The following is a 13121-nucleotide window of genomic DNA, read 5'->3' as shown; positions in this document are numbered from 1 at the left end:
CTCTACTGATTGCTGAGAATTGATTATATTGAAAACTCTTTCCTAGTTGTGAGGATTTGTCATATTGAGTACTTTCTTTCTCACCTACAAATGAAACTTAGATTTAAATAAAGGTCTTTCATGCTAATGCTTCAGGATGTGATTTATTTGTGATATAGAAAACATTAACGGGAAACAAATCTCTCAGCAGAAGCACAGTCGTGACTATAGATCTAAGTAATCTCTTTAAACAAATTCAGTGACAATTCACAATTCAATTCAATTTCACCATAGAGAATGAGAAAAAATAATAATCTTGACATGCTGAGGCTCATATTAAGATCACAGTAATCAGAATGGTACTAACAAACTTTCTGAGACTTTGTAAGATTTCAATGCAGAATGACAATAATTTCAGTACATACAATAATAATTAATATAGTTTACAGAACACGAACAAAAAAGGAAAATTCAATAGATTTTGAGAATCTGAATCTTCAGATAGATATGGAAGTAAGTGTATGTATTTTTGTTTCAGTACATAATTTCAATATCTTTTAATAAAATTTCAGTAAAATTTAAATCTCAACATTTATGTTATCACAATTCTAGGAAAGTGATTCCTTAACAGGCAATAGTTGGAAAGCCATCACACAGTCAATAAGCCAGGTGGAGGGCACTTCCCAAACCTTCCCCTGGCGAAGCTTTTGTGGTCTGTAGTTGGAAGAGGCATCGTAGATTATGTACTGTGTACAGAAACTCTGGTCAGATGTCATCTCAGCATGATAGGCCACCGTATTGATTGTCTGGGTGACATCATTGTCTGATTTAGGCTTTCTTAGGAGAATCTGTCCTCCTCCAGCTTTCACCAGTTCTTTGAGGTCGTCTTTCTTGTGCTCTTTAAATGTTCCCAGGAAATAAAAGTAGCAGCCATCAAAAAGTTTTGGCAACTGAAATAAAGAATAAATTGTTCTCATCCATGCAGCACACAATTCTGAGATTAAGCCACAATTTCCTATTTAATAAACCTCTACAATCAACCAGTTCAGCTTTTGTTGTATTGCGATTAATACAATTTTTGTATGGCATGTAAAATACCAAATCAACCAGCAACAAATTAAGGACTAGAATCTGCTGAAAAAAATGGGTGAAGATAGAAACAGGAGCCCAGGATTGGCAGAATGGAACAGAACAAAGAAGAGGAATGGCTCCAAAGAAGGAAAACAGACATGTAGCGTATTCTCAGGGATAAAAAAGGAGTGAACAGTCCTGTGGAAGGAAGAAATGGAATGAGAGGAAAAAGGAAACAAAACACTATTGTGAAAAAAAAATCCACATCAGTTATGTTATAGAAATGAGGGATAGCCAATAGATGAAATAAAAAAAATGTGGAGCTTTGCAACAGAAGAAGCTGTTAGGAACAGGTAAAGAGATAAAAGAGGCTAAACTTCATATATGGATTAAAAATAATCTGAACTTGGTGTGCAAGTGTTTAATCTTAATTAACAAGTGATTGCAAAATGTTTCTAGATGTTGGAGGAGAAACAAATGTAAGATGCACTAGGACATATTAAGTATAATTTTCATATTTGCATAACAACATACACAGGGGAGGACAAGGATACCAAACGGTTTTGCTAACCAAAATTACTGATGTACTAAAATTTATCAAAGATGAATCCATTCTACTTCAGGTAATAGCTGTAAACATTTTTCCAAAACTTATCAAAAAACCACTATTCAGGAACATTTATTGACAATAAAAATCCACTTATAGTTAAAAATTGCATTTTTAATTTAATTTAGCTATCTATCATTTCTCAAAACCAAACGTTGGCAAAGTATTATTCTTCCCTTGCCTGAAAAAAAAGACAGAAACACTGATTTAAAAAAAATAAGGTCCTCACAAGCTGTTCTGTGTTCAGGCGGCCTCGTCGAGGACCACCGTCTACTTCATATTTCTCTTCTTCTTCGAAAGTGCCACTCGCAAAGCTGGCTTCGACCCCTGTAAGTTGGAAAAGAAAGTTTAAAAAAAGGAAATGTGGCTATTTTCTGCAAATCCCGAAGTGGCTTTGGGGAGGGGGAATCGGAAGGATTGGGGGGGGGAAATCGTGAAGATAACAGATGGACATGTGCCAAACTAAGAGAAAGGCTCAATACCAGATGAGAATTAAGTCATCAAATTAGTCAATCAATCAGAATGCAGCCGGAAGAGACCTTGGAGATCTTCTAGTCCAGCCTTTTCTTAAAAACTTCCAGTGAGGAAGGTTCTGAAGGGAAGTTGCTCCTCTGCTCAGTTGTCCTAACTGTTAGGAAGTTGGTCCTTAATTCCAGGTTGCTTCCCTCCTTGATTACCCATCGTTTCTTCTTTTGCCTTCTGGTGCTTTGGGAAATAAGTTGTCCCCCTCTCTTTGTTGCACCCCCTCGAATACTGGAATGCTGCTATCATGTCACACACACCCTCCAATCAGGGTGTCGTCAACCCGCGGCTCTTTCACCCCTCCGCTGTGGGTCCCTGTCGTGGCAGAGGGATGAAAGAGCTGTCAGGATGAAAGGGCGGAGCTTTAGGGCAGGAACGAAGAGCCCCTGTACTTGTCTTTGCGCAGCAACAGGATTCCGCCTTCATCGTAGTACATTTGCTGTTGCTGCCATCAAAGTGCTGGGAGACAACGGTGGGGTGGATCTTACAGGGTGGTGGCCATCGCCCAAGCCTGGCCTTCCTCCTCCCTCATTGGCAAGGCCAAGAGAAAGAAGGGGGTGGAATGGGGAAGCTCTCCCCCCCCAGCCAAGCACCAACCAAAAAAGCCCAGCGGGAGGGAGGCAGGCCCAGCAGAAGTGCCCTCATTGGCGAGTCAGATGTTGGAGAGACCTGGCCCGGTTCTCACAGCAGAACACTGCTTGGCACCTCCAGACACAAGCTGCCGCCTTTGAAATTAAGCGCACCTTTGAGGAAGCTGGGCAGCAATGGCTGGGGCTGGGGGAGGGGGAAGCAGAGGCATCAGGGATGCTCCCCCCCTCAGCAAGCTGGGCCTGGAAGAGCACGGAGCATTGCAGGCTGAGCACCGAAGGGTAAGAAACTCCCACATCACCTCAACACACATTTCCAGCACTTGCTCTTCTCTCCCAAAGTGGGATTGACTGGGGAGTAGGGGGTAGGGGAAAGAAAGGAGAAAACAGGGGAAAGGGTAGTGGAGCCCAGGTATGATGCCAAAGGAGAAGCAACAGCTGAACACATGTTAGGGGAGCTCCATGGTCAGTTTTTCCCATCTACCACCACCCCGCCTCTCGTCCTTGATGTGCTTTTTCTTCTGTCCATGGCATGTGCATGAATGGTTGTCAGGATTCCCAGAGGTAGATCACAACCCCCGACAGCTGGGCTTTTCACCTCCCATAGCACAGGCTGTGTGTGGGGAAGGCCCTCAAAAGCAAGGATGGCCAAGCCGGCTTTGTCTGCTTTTCTTGCTAATGTCTCTTGAACTGATCCTAGAGGACAAGCCCTGGGTGGGGGTAAGGCGCAGTGCCCCCTTCTTGGCTTGCCCCTCGGAGGTCAGAGGCTGGGGTTTTTGAAACAACGTATCTATTTTTTTCTTTGACTTCACTGACTTTGTAGCTGAAGGGTTTGCAACTTGTTTATAGAAACTGATAAAGAGCCAAGGCCAGGAATTTTAGTAACAGCTGATGGGCAACGAGATTATCTGAGAGACCCTTCAAGCAACAAAGTGCGAAGAGAAGTCTATAAAACCTTATAAAGGAGATAAAAAGAAGACTGACACCACAGTTGGCAAGAGAGATAAGACTGTTTTGTTACTGGAAAGATACAGGTTGACAATGAAAGTTGATAATAAAAAATTAGTTGATTTTGGTGATTAATAAGTAGGAATTTTGTAACTCTTAAGATTGTTTTAGATTGTTATCAAATGTTTATTTGCTAACAATTAATTAACTATAATAACAATAATAAAATGATAATGGATATAGCCTAGTGATATATACATGTATTGGCAATCTAGTAAAAGAAATTTGGATATAAATTGTAAATTGTGACTTGGGAAAAAGACGTATAAATTTTATTAACAAATTTTTATTTAGATCTTGTTATAAAGGTGTGTTTTTGTTCCATTAAAATAAAAAAAAATGCAAGTAGAAAAACAGGGACCACCTTTGGTGGAAAGGTATCAGCGTGCCGTATGCCTTTGGTGTTTAGTCATGCTGGCCCCATGACCACGGAGACATCTTCTGACAGCACTGGCTCTTCAGCTTTGAAACAGAGATGAGCACCGCCCCCTACAGTCAGGAATGACTAGCGAGGGGAACATTTACCTTTACCTTTGGGGATATTTTTCATAAATCTAAAAAGAACATATTACTGTACAATGAAGTACAGAATGCAGATGCTATAATGAAAGGATGTGATATATATGGCAAAAATACTGAACAACATGGGCCAATTTTCTACTCTTGAAGTGTGTTCCTGTAATTTGTTTTTGCATGTAGGCTTTACCTCTCCTGGGTGAAGAGTCAGGACTTTACAAATCAGCAGCAGAGTCGGGTCATAAGAATTAAGTCCTTTTCTTTTTAATTTCTTTTCATTCTGTAAGCCGCCCGGAGGCCTTCGGGATTGGGCGGCATAGAAATCAAATAAACTCTAACTCTAACTCTCTCTCTAATATAATTTTGTATTATACAATTGTGAATAGGTATTTACTCTTTCAAATTGCACACCCATTTAATTTTCATAATATTGTTAATCTACCATGGGAAAATCAACATATTATAAATCTTGTTTATTGCTATCTTGTAAGTATTTTTGATAATCAATTACAATAACTACTTATATTTTTTTAACTGATCTCAAAATGAAACTGTTGAATACACATTAAATCCTGCCATGAACGTAGAATAACTGTTGTAAGCTTGTAAATGTTCAAAATATTTGGCACAATTTTAGGATTATTGCTTCTGAGAAGTCTTGAAGTATTGAAAAATGGGAGCAATTCTACATTCCTGTTATCTTTTGCCATCACTTCAAATATATGTTTTTCTTAACCCCCCCCCCCCCGCAATTGAATTACTTACACTTAAATGTCAAGATCCAACATCCAGATAAAAGGGCCAGCATGCACTTCATAGTAGTTCGCACAGGATATGCAGGAATAACAACATGTGTGACTAAAATGAGAGTTTGTTAAAATGTATAAACTGCAGGATGAATTCATTTCTGTGTAAACAAACCACAACTGTTATGATCCTTCACATTCAAAGAATAATTCAATTTTACATCTACTAGCTTACAACACAGGCAGAATAGTTCCCAAAGGAGAGGACTTTATGGTAAACTTTATAAGAATATAATAGAATTGTAGAATGAAAATATATGTATAGTAGGAGATTTTAATGCAATTGTGGCTGCAGAATTAGACTATAAAACAAGAAAAGTAAATAAAAAAGCTAGGAAAAATAAAGTCAGTTTTGGATTACCAAATTGGGAATTATATTATCAGTCTGCAGTATTAACATGGATGAAAGAATGGATTGTACTGAGGCATACAAGACTGTTGACTTTGGAGGAACATGATTTGCAATAGGCTTAGGGTGCTTTCTGGTGGCATGGAAAAAGTAAGATATATGGTTACTTTCAAAGACATTACATTAGGAATGCACTACTGTTAGTATGGGAGAAAATCAGAGAGTAACTTTACTTGAGGATACCAGTTTGGCTTTCAATGATGGAAGCATTAATATTCACCCAAATGTTCTTAACATGGGAAATATTGTTAGATATAAAGACATTCTGAATGAAAGGGGGAGCTCAAAACTAAGCAAGAATTGAGTGATCAAGGAATCGATATGGCATGGTAACTCACAAATACAGAGGACCCAGATTGTTGGGGGCAATATGCTGACTCTCTGTAAACCGCTTAGAGAGGCCTGAAAGGCCTATGAAGCGGTATATAAGTCTACTGCTATTGCTATTGCTATAACATTCAAGATATGAGAAAGAAAACGTACAGCTACTTACTGAGCATCAAATTGGAAGATGAACAAGTGAAAGAGACAACGATAGCACGGGCAAAAAAACTTTGGCTATACAATAAAACTAGATAAATGACAAAAATTGTGGGACAGGAACTATAAATTAACAATGTCAACTCCATATAAAGAAAATTTGTATAAGATGTTTTATAGATGGCACTTTGCGCCAGTGAGGTTGGCAAAGATGTTTAAAGTCAGATAAATGTTGGAAGTGCCACCAGATACTGGTTATTATCACATGTTGTGTACAAGCATAAAAGGAAAAAAAAATATTGGACAAAAATACATACATGGCTGGAAAAGATGATACAACAACATATTGATTTAAAACCAGCAATATTTTTCTTGGGGATTTTACCTGAAACCTATAGTAAGGGGAATGCATATCTAATTATTCATGTATTAACTGCAGCCAAAATTGTATTTGCACAAAACTGGAAAAGTGAAGAGATCCCTACTGATGAGAATGTGATTAGGAAAATATTAGAATGTGCAGAAATGAATAAATTAACACTTTTAATTAAGGAGAAAGAACAAATTGAATATTATATGACATGGAAACTATTTGTCAATGGTTAGAGAATAAAAATGGAAGTTAGAAATAAGGAAATAAAAGAAGATGATTGGCAAAATATAGAAAATATGTTTATATATATATATATATATATATATGTATGTATGTATGTATGTATGTATGTATGTATGTATGTATGTATGTATATATATATATATATATATATATATATATATATATATATATATATATGATAACTATGATTATTATTACTATTCAGATTATTATGTTTAATATTACTATTCTTATTAGAAAATATGTTAAGAGGGAGAAGTAAATATGTTTATAATTGTCAATATTAGTATTGTAAAATTAGCAAATTAATATTAATGTAATGAATACTGTTGTAAATTTTGATTATTACTGCACAAAGATACACATACCCAGATGACATACTGTTTAATGGAAAATGGAATGATTATACAAAAAAAAATTAAAAAATGTGCATATGGAAGCTAAGACAAATATAGTTACCTTCAGTAAGGCTGGCACATTAAAATGGGTGAGCTGATATAAAAGCACCTTAAATATAAATATAATTTGTAAAGTGAGTAAATACTGAAATGGTTGAGCCTCTTGGGAAGGGAGACGTTTACTCAAGCAAGATTTAAGCAACTGAACACAATTGTTAAATATGGAAGGTTTAGCCAAGTTCCTTATGATAAACATTCGTGTATTGGTGGAACTCCAGATGCAGAGGACATATAGCTCATACATTCTTCGAATGCCAATTGTGTAAAAATATAGAGATCAATATCTTAGGTCATATTTTAAACAAATGGCCTCCTGAGATCCAAAAGTTAACACAATGTATTTCATGTGCATTCAGAACCCAAATATTATGCATAATTTGGCCCTTTAGGTGAACAACAGTAGAGTCCCACATTCCCCATCTTATGGGAGGTGACACAGAAATACAGTTTGTATTTCCTTTTAGCTTTGCCTTTTACTGTATCTTGTTATCCTTGTCTCATTATATAATTCCGTATCTTGTATAGACTTATGGCTAAACAATAAAGTGTTATTAGATTAAATAAACTGGACAACTTACCAGAACTGTTAAACTCTGTATATACTCTAACCTTCAAAATTGTGGCCAATTTGTTTAACCGCAGCTGTTGATCTGGATCGAGACCACTCCCAAGAAGAACCGGAGGCCCTTTTTTACAGCAATCTAGGTTTATGTGCTGAAGACAAGAGAGAACAATTATCTTCCCAACAGCCTATATTTCTTTCTTTCTTTCAAAAAAATAACAAACCCAAATTTACTCGACATTTCTATTACATAATAAAGAACTATTTCAAAAGAAGCCTATTTTTAATGTAACTTCTGGACATAGATAAAAATACATGAAATGCATCTGAGCTTATCAGCTGGAGAGGTGACAGCCTGGGTTCGAGACTCACGTAACAGGATGGGCTCCCATTACCTGCCCCAATACTAATAACGGAGAGTATTTGTACCTCAGGTTGTTCGTTTCCTTGCAGATGTTTCATTATCCAAACTAGATAACATCATCAGTGCCAGGTGAGCAGGAACATGTCCCAGTTCCTACCCACCTAGCAGTTTGAAAGCATGCAACTGAGAGTAGATTAATAGGCACCACTTAGGTGGGAAGGCAGTGTCCTGTACGTTTTTGGCGTATGGGCAATCTGGCCACACGAGCACAGAAATCGTCTTTGGACAAGACTTGGCCATGAAAGGTAGACGAGTTCTGTTCCCTGGAGTCAGAGACAAAGGGAAACCTTTGCCTTTTGATAGGGCTGGAAGCACTTTGTGATTATCAAAGCCATTTATGTTTATATAATTATATAAATATATAACTTTTTATTAAGGATTTTAACAATAAAATACAAATTAAGATCAGAGAGAAAAAAATAGGGGGGAAATGAAAAATTGCAAAGAAAAAAGGGAAAGAGAGTTTTAAAAAAGTATTATTTAAAGAAATAAATTCCAATCTTCATCACATGCATAACAAGTGTAGCATTTCTCCACCTTCCATAAAAGTTACCTGGATCACTTCTTCCCATAACTATCCTTTGCCCATTCATAAATTCATGAACAGGTAATATTTTACTTCAGATGTCTGCAAAAAGTTTATAAAAGATTCCTTCTGACCTTTGTGCATGCTGCAATGCTGGAAACTGGAAAAGCTGGTCTTCCATTTTCCAGCGCACACATGCGCGCCAGCCACCTGATCATCGCATGCACATGCACGCCAGTAACCGGAAGAATAGCTGGCCGGCGCGCATGCACACACCGGAAACCGGAAGTTCATTTTCTGACGCGTGAATGCCCCCTGGGCAGCTTCTCTTCTGGGTTTGTGGGCCCAACGAGTGCACATGCTCCCATTTCAACACTCAGTGCCAAAAAGTTCGCCATCACTGGTCTAGTGTTTAATGTTTTATTTTTAAAATTGGAAAATCTCAAATTTCTATTGCTTGTTTACTTTTTAATAGATTAAACAATGTATGTTCCCATAAAGGTAGTTTGGTTTAATTTTTTCCCAAAACTGTTAGCAAAAGTCCTAATATTCCAAAGTTGTTTGGTTAATTCATGTGTAACTTTTTTAGACTGAATCCTTACTAAGCTTTTTCACTATTTACTTCAATTTTTAAAAATTACTTAAGCTATCGGTTCATTTTTCTTTTATACTGGAAGAAAGGTTAATTCACGAAGTAGTTTTTTTCAAATTCATTTGAACATTTCTTTCAACTTTACATTTCAAAGATGTTACAATGTGAGGTTCAACAAACCTACTGCCCATAAAGGCACAGTTGAGAACCTGATGGCTTTCCTTTTCTCTTGGCACTAAACCCACGAGAAATTGCTGTTCTACAGTGTCCTCATGAGGAGCCGCTGCACAAGTGAGCACAAGTAAGGGATCACTCATCTGCTTCTTCATCTGGAGTCATAATTGCAATAGGAAAAACAATAAATACCTTCCATCATTGCTAGATCTTGTGTGGTTAGGGCATGAAAAGAAGTTAGAAACTGTCCAGAATCCCACTTTGCCAAACTGTTTTCTTCTTTGCATAGTTGGGAATTAATGGACCAAACTTTTGTCATCCATCCCACAAATGAATTCCCTACCACCTTTGGGATAACCTCTCTTGGAACTGAGAAAATATGAGAGCAAGGCTTTCCAAAAGAGATGCCAATAAAGATGCCACTGCAGTAGAGCCATCCAAATTTTAATCTTGGTAACATCACCATAAAAAAAAAATGAAAATCTGTCATAGTATCTGATTAATATCAGTTCCTCACTGAAAAAGTCTTTTACGTCACACATACCATGACCTCCGAAGGGAGATTTGTAAAAATATCCTGTTTTACCATATCTCTCTCCTTGTGGGGCTGGTCAAGTGTCAGATGTCATTTATTATTATTTCCACAGCCCCATTTACGGATCCAGGCCAAATTATTGATGGTAGGTAAACTCAAGGCCTCATGCCTTGAACTGAACTAACTTTTCAAAGTTGTCTTTCCAACTATTAGTCAGATTGCTACTTTGCTCTGCTATAATGCAAACTTAGAAAAATACTTAAGTTCTTAGTTGTAACTCTAGCTTTATCTTTCTTATGCCTAACACTCTTTTATTACTTCATTTTATAATCTTATTATTATTGTATTTTTGCTACATTATTTTGTTATGCTCTGCTTATTTACTTGCATGGAAAACTCAAAATTAATTAGTTCCTTTTACTAGGGAGTGGTTTTCTATGATTTAATGATTACATATGATCTGTTTTGTATCTTTTTCTTAAATTATAATTTTTTTCTTATAACTTAGGTACTTTGATAAAATAGTGAGGTATTACAAATAATATTGTTGAGAATTATACGTTGTCCTCACTTAACAAGGCTAGCTTTAGATCATTCCAAATTATCGTTAAACAAAGAACAGAATACGTACTTCTGCATACTGAATAACTGAAGAAGAATCATTCTGTCCTGGCTGCATTAGAAGCGATTTCATCTCTTCTGTTTCAGCATAATCCACAGGTTTGTGACCAAATATATTACTAGTAAAAGAAGGAAAGGTGAATTTTAAGTAAACAAGGGATGAGACTAGATTACTAATCATCTGATTATAACTGCACTGTAACATTTTTATAATCTTCAAATATTTACAAGAAAAAATGCATAAAAAAAGCCAAGCAAACCACTAACATTTATGACAGATTGATAAAAAACAGCAAAGAAATGTAAAACAGACGCAACACATTGAAACTACTCACTCTTAACTAGCAGGTCCTTTTAGTGATCTCATATTATGCACTGACCAGAATTTTTAACATGCTGTAGAAATAGACTTTGACTTACAACCATTTGTTTAGCGACTATTCAAAATTTACGACAATAAAAAAGTGACTTATGACCATTTTTCATACTGACAATCATTGAAGCCTCCCCAAGGTCACATGATTAAAATTCAGACGCTTGGCATGTGACCTTCTCAGAAGCAACGGGAAACCCAGGGTCATTTAACAAGGGTGTATTCAAGCTCAACCTTCTAGCAAAGCTTCCAATGTATAGTTTTGGCAACTCAATCGTGACGTTGTAGATGAGGGGTGTCAAACTGGTGGCCCTCAGTCTGGATGAATCACATGCAGGCCACCTCCACCCCAGCTGTGCGAAGGGAAAAAATGTGACAGCAAAGTGACACCACAAGTTTGATACCTGATTACCAGGTTTGATTACAAGTCTGTGTAATTTTGCTGCAACCGTTGATAAGATGGTTTCATATTTCTCATTGCATAAGTGACATTTGTAACTGACGTGCTGAATTTTGGTTTTCATGGAATAATTCTGCAAGGCTTGTTCTTGAGCAGCCAAGATGAAGCCTTCAGTTTCTTTCTTCAGCTCCCCTGATTTCAACCAGCTCCATGTTAGCTTTGTATTTGCCTTTCCTTCCAAGTCCTTCAGATATTGACTGTGCATAGGCTTCTTTTTCCAGTTAGAAACTCAATGCTCAATTGTTTCCTTTCGATATTCAGCTTTCAATCTCATTGTTTTCAAGAGATTTCCCTTATTCACCTCCTTCAGCAAAAGCTCTTTTGCTTTCTTTATGTAATCGTTTAAGCCGTGTTTTTCCTCTTACAGTTTGTTTCACCTGTAAGAGACCTCTGCCCTCTTGAGATATAGGCATGTACAATGCAGCATGATTTGCACCATGCAAGTACAATGCACCATGGCATCCTGAGTTATAGGTAAATACCACGGAACGTTCAAATACCATGAAATTAATATGGTTTTTGTGTGTGCAGATCATGGTGCATTGTCATTAGTTTTCTTAGCTTTTGACCCAAGTTATCAAGTTCTAGCTGAGTCCAATCAATTATTCCAACTGAGTATCATATTACAAGCACTGCACAGGTGTTAATTGCCTTTATATTTCCTTCACTCAGCTTTTTGGGGGGGAGGGGGGGCTTTTATTGTTAAAAGAAAAAAAAGTTGGATATGGTGAAACCATCTTGGCGATCTCTTCGCCATACAGAGTATAACACAGATCTATTCAATACCCGTTACTACTTACTAATTATACATACACAACCTCTTCTATATGATTACAATTACAATTACATATTGCAATCTATGCATCCTTGTGCTTGTTCGTTCCGACTTCCCTTCCTTAAATCCAACCACTGATAAAATCTATCCCAAAAATCTCATAGTATTCTGTTTCTCCTTTGTTCTTCAGTTCTAGTGTCAGTCTATCACATTCTGCACAGTCAAGTATGTTCTTAGTTATTTCTCTTTCTTTAGGTATGCTTCTACTCTTCCATTGCTGGGCATAAAGTATTCTTGCAGCTGTTAAGATATGTAGCGTTAAATATATTAACCCTTTGCTTAAATCCTCTGTGACAATTCCTAATAGGAATATTTCTGGCTTGAGTTCCAATCTCTGTCCAGTCATTTCTTCCAACCACCTTTGAGTCTTTTGCCAATATTCTTTTGTTTTGCTACATGACCACCACATGTGGTAGTAGGTGCCTGGAAATTGATCACATTCCAGCATTTAGGTGATAATTTTTTATACCTTTTGGCTAACCTAGCTGGATGTGGCACCTTTAGAACATTTTATATAGGTTCTCTTTGTACGATGTGGCCAAAGTTAGTTTCCTGTTTTTATCCCAAAATTTTTCCCATTTTTCTAATTCAATATTGTACCCAAAGTTCTTTGCCCATACCATCATCGCTCTTCCTCCATTTTGTATTCTAATAAAAATGTATACATGCTTTGACCATTTTCTCCTCTGTCCCCAATAGAAGTTTATCTAATGGCATTAAATTCCTATTGATGTCCCATGTTCTCATATCTTTTGTATAACTTGACTGAATTTGTAAATATGGCCACCATTCTAATTTCAATCCTTCTTTTAGTTGCAGTCTCGTGTTGTTTTCCCAGGTGAGATCTTGACTAATAAGCACTCCCAAGAATTTAAAAGAGGAAACCCTCTCCACACAGCCCCCCTCGATATACAGTGGGGCAGGTTCCTCTCTGTGCTTCCGGAAATCTAGCACCATCTC

At 37.0% G+C, this 13121-nt stretch overlaps 1 protein-coding gene across 1 annotated transcript in view; it reads right to left on the bottom strand.

The window, feature by feature from the left end:
• Positions 1 to 126: 126 nt before the first annotated feature.
• BARD1 (BRCA1 associated RING domain 1) overlaps positions 127 to 13121 on the bottom strand; it is a 34670-nt gene continuing 21675 nt past the window's right edge. Inside the window, exons 7-11 of the mRNA XM_087706257.1 lie at positions 10504 to 10612; positions 7638 to 7773; positions 5056 to 5148; positions 1887 to 1984; positions 127 to 929 (exon numbers count right to left, since the gene is read on the bottom strand). Of these exons, the coding sequence (XP_087562383.1) occupies positions 588 to 929; positions 1887 to 1984; positions 5056 to 5148; positions 7638 to 7773; positions 10504 to 10612 (778 nt within the window). The 3' untranslated portion in view covers positions 127 to 587. The remainder of the gene's footprint in view (positions 930 to 1886; positions 1985 to 5055; positions 5149 to 7637; positions 7774 to 10503; positions 10613 to 13121) is intronic.

This window comes from Thamnophis sirtalis, unplaced genomic scaffold (assembly GCF_051295495.1).
Source record: "Thamnophis sirtalis isolate CommonGarterSnake01/CBP01778 unplaced genomic scaffold, rThaSir2_p1.2 scaffold_1, whole genome shotgun sequence".
NCBI lineage: Eukaryota > Metazoa > Chordata > Lepidosauria > Squamata > Natricidae > Thamnophis > Thamnophis sirtalis.
This window is presented reverse-complemented; position numbering and strand designations above follow the sequence as displayed.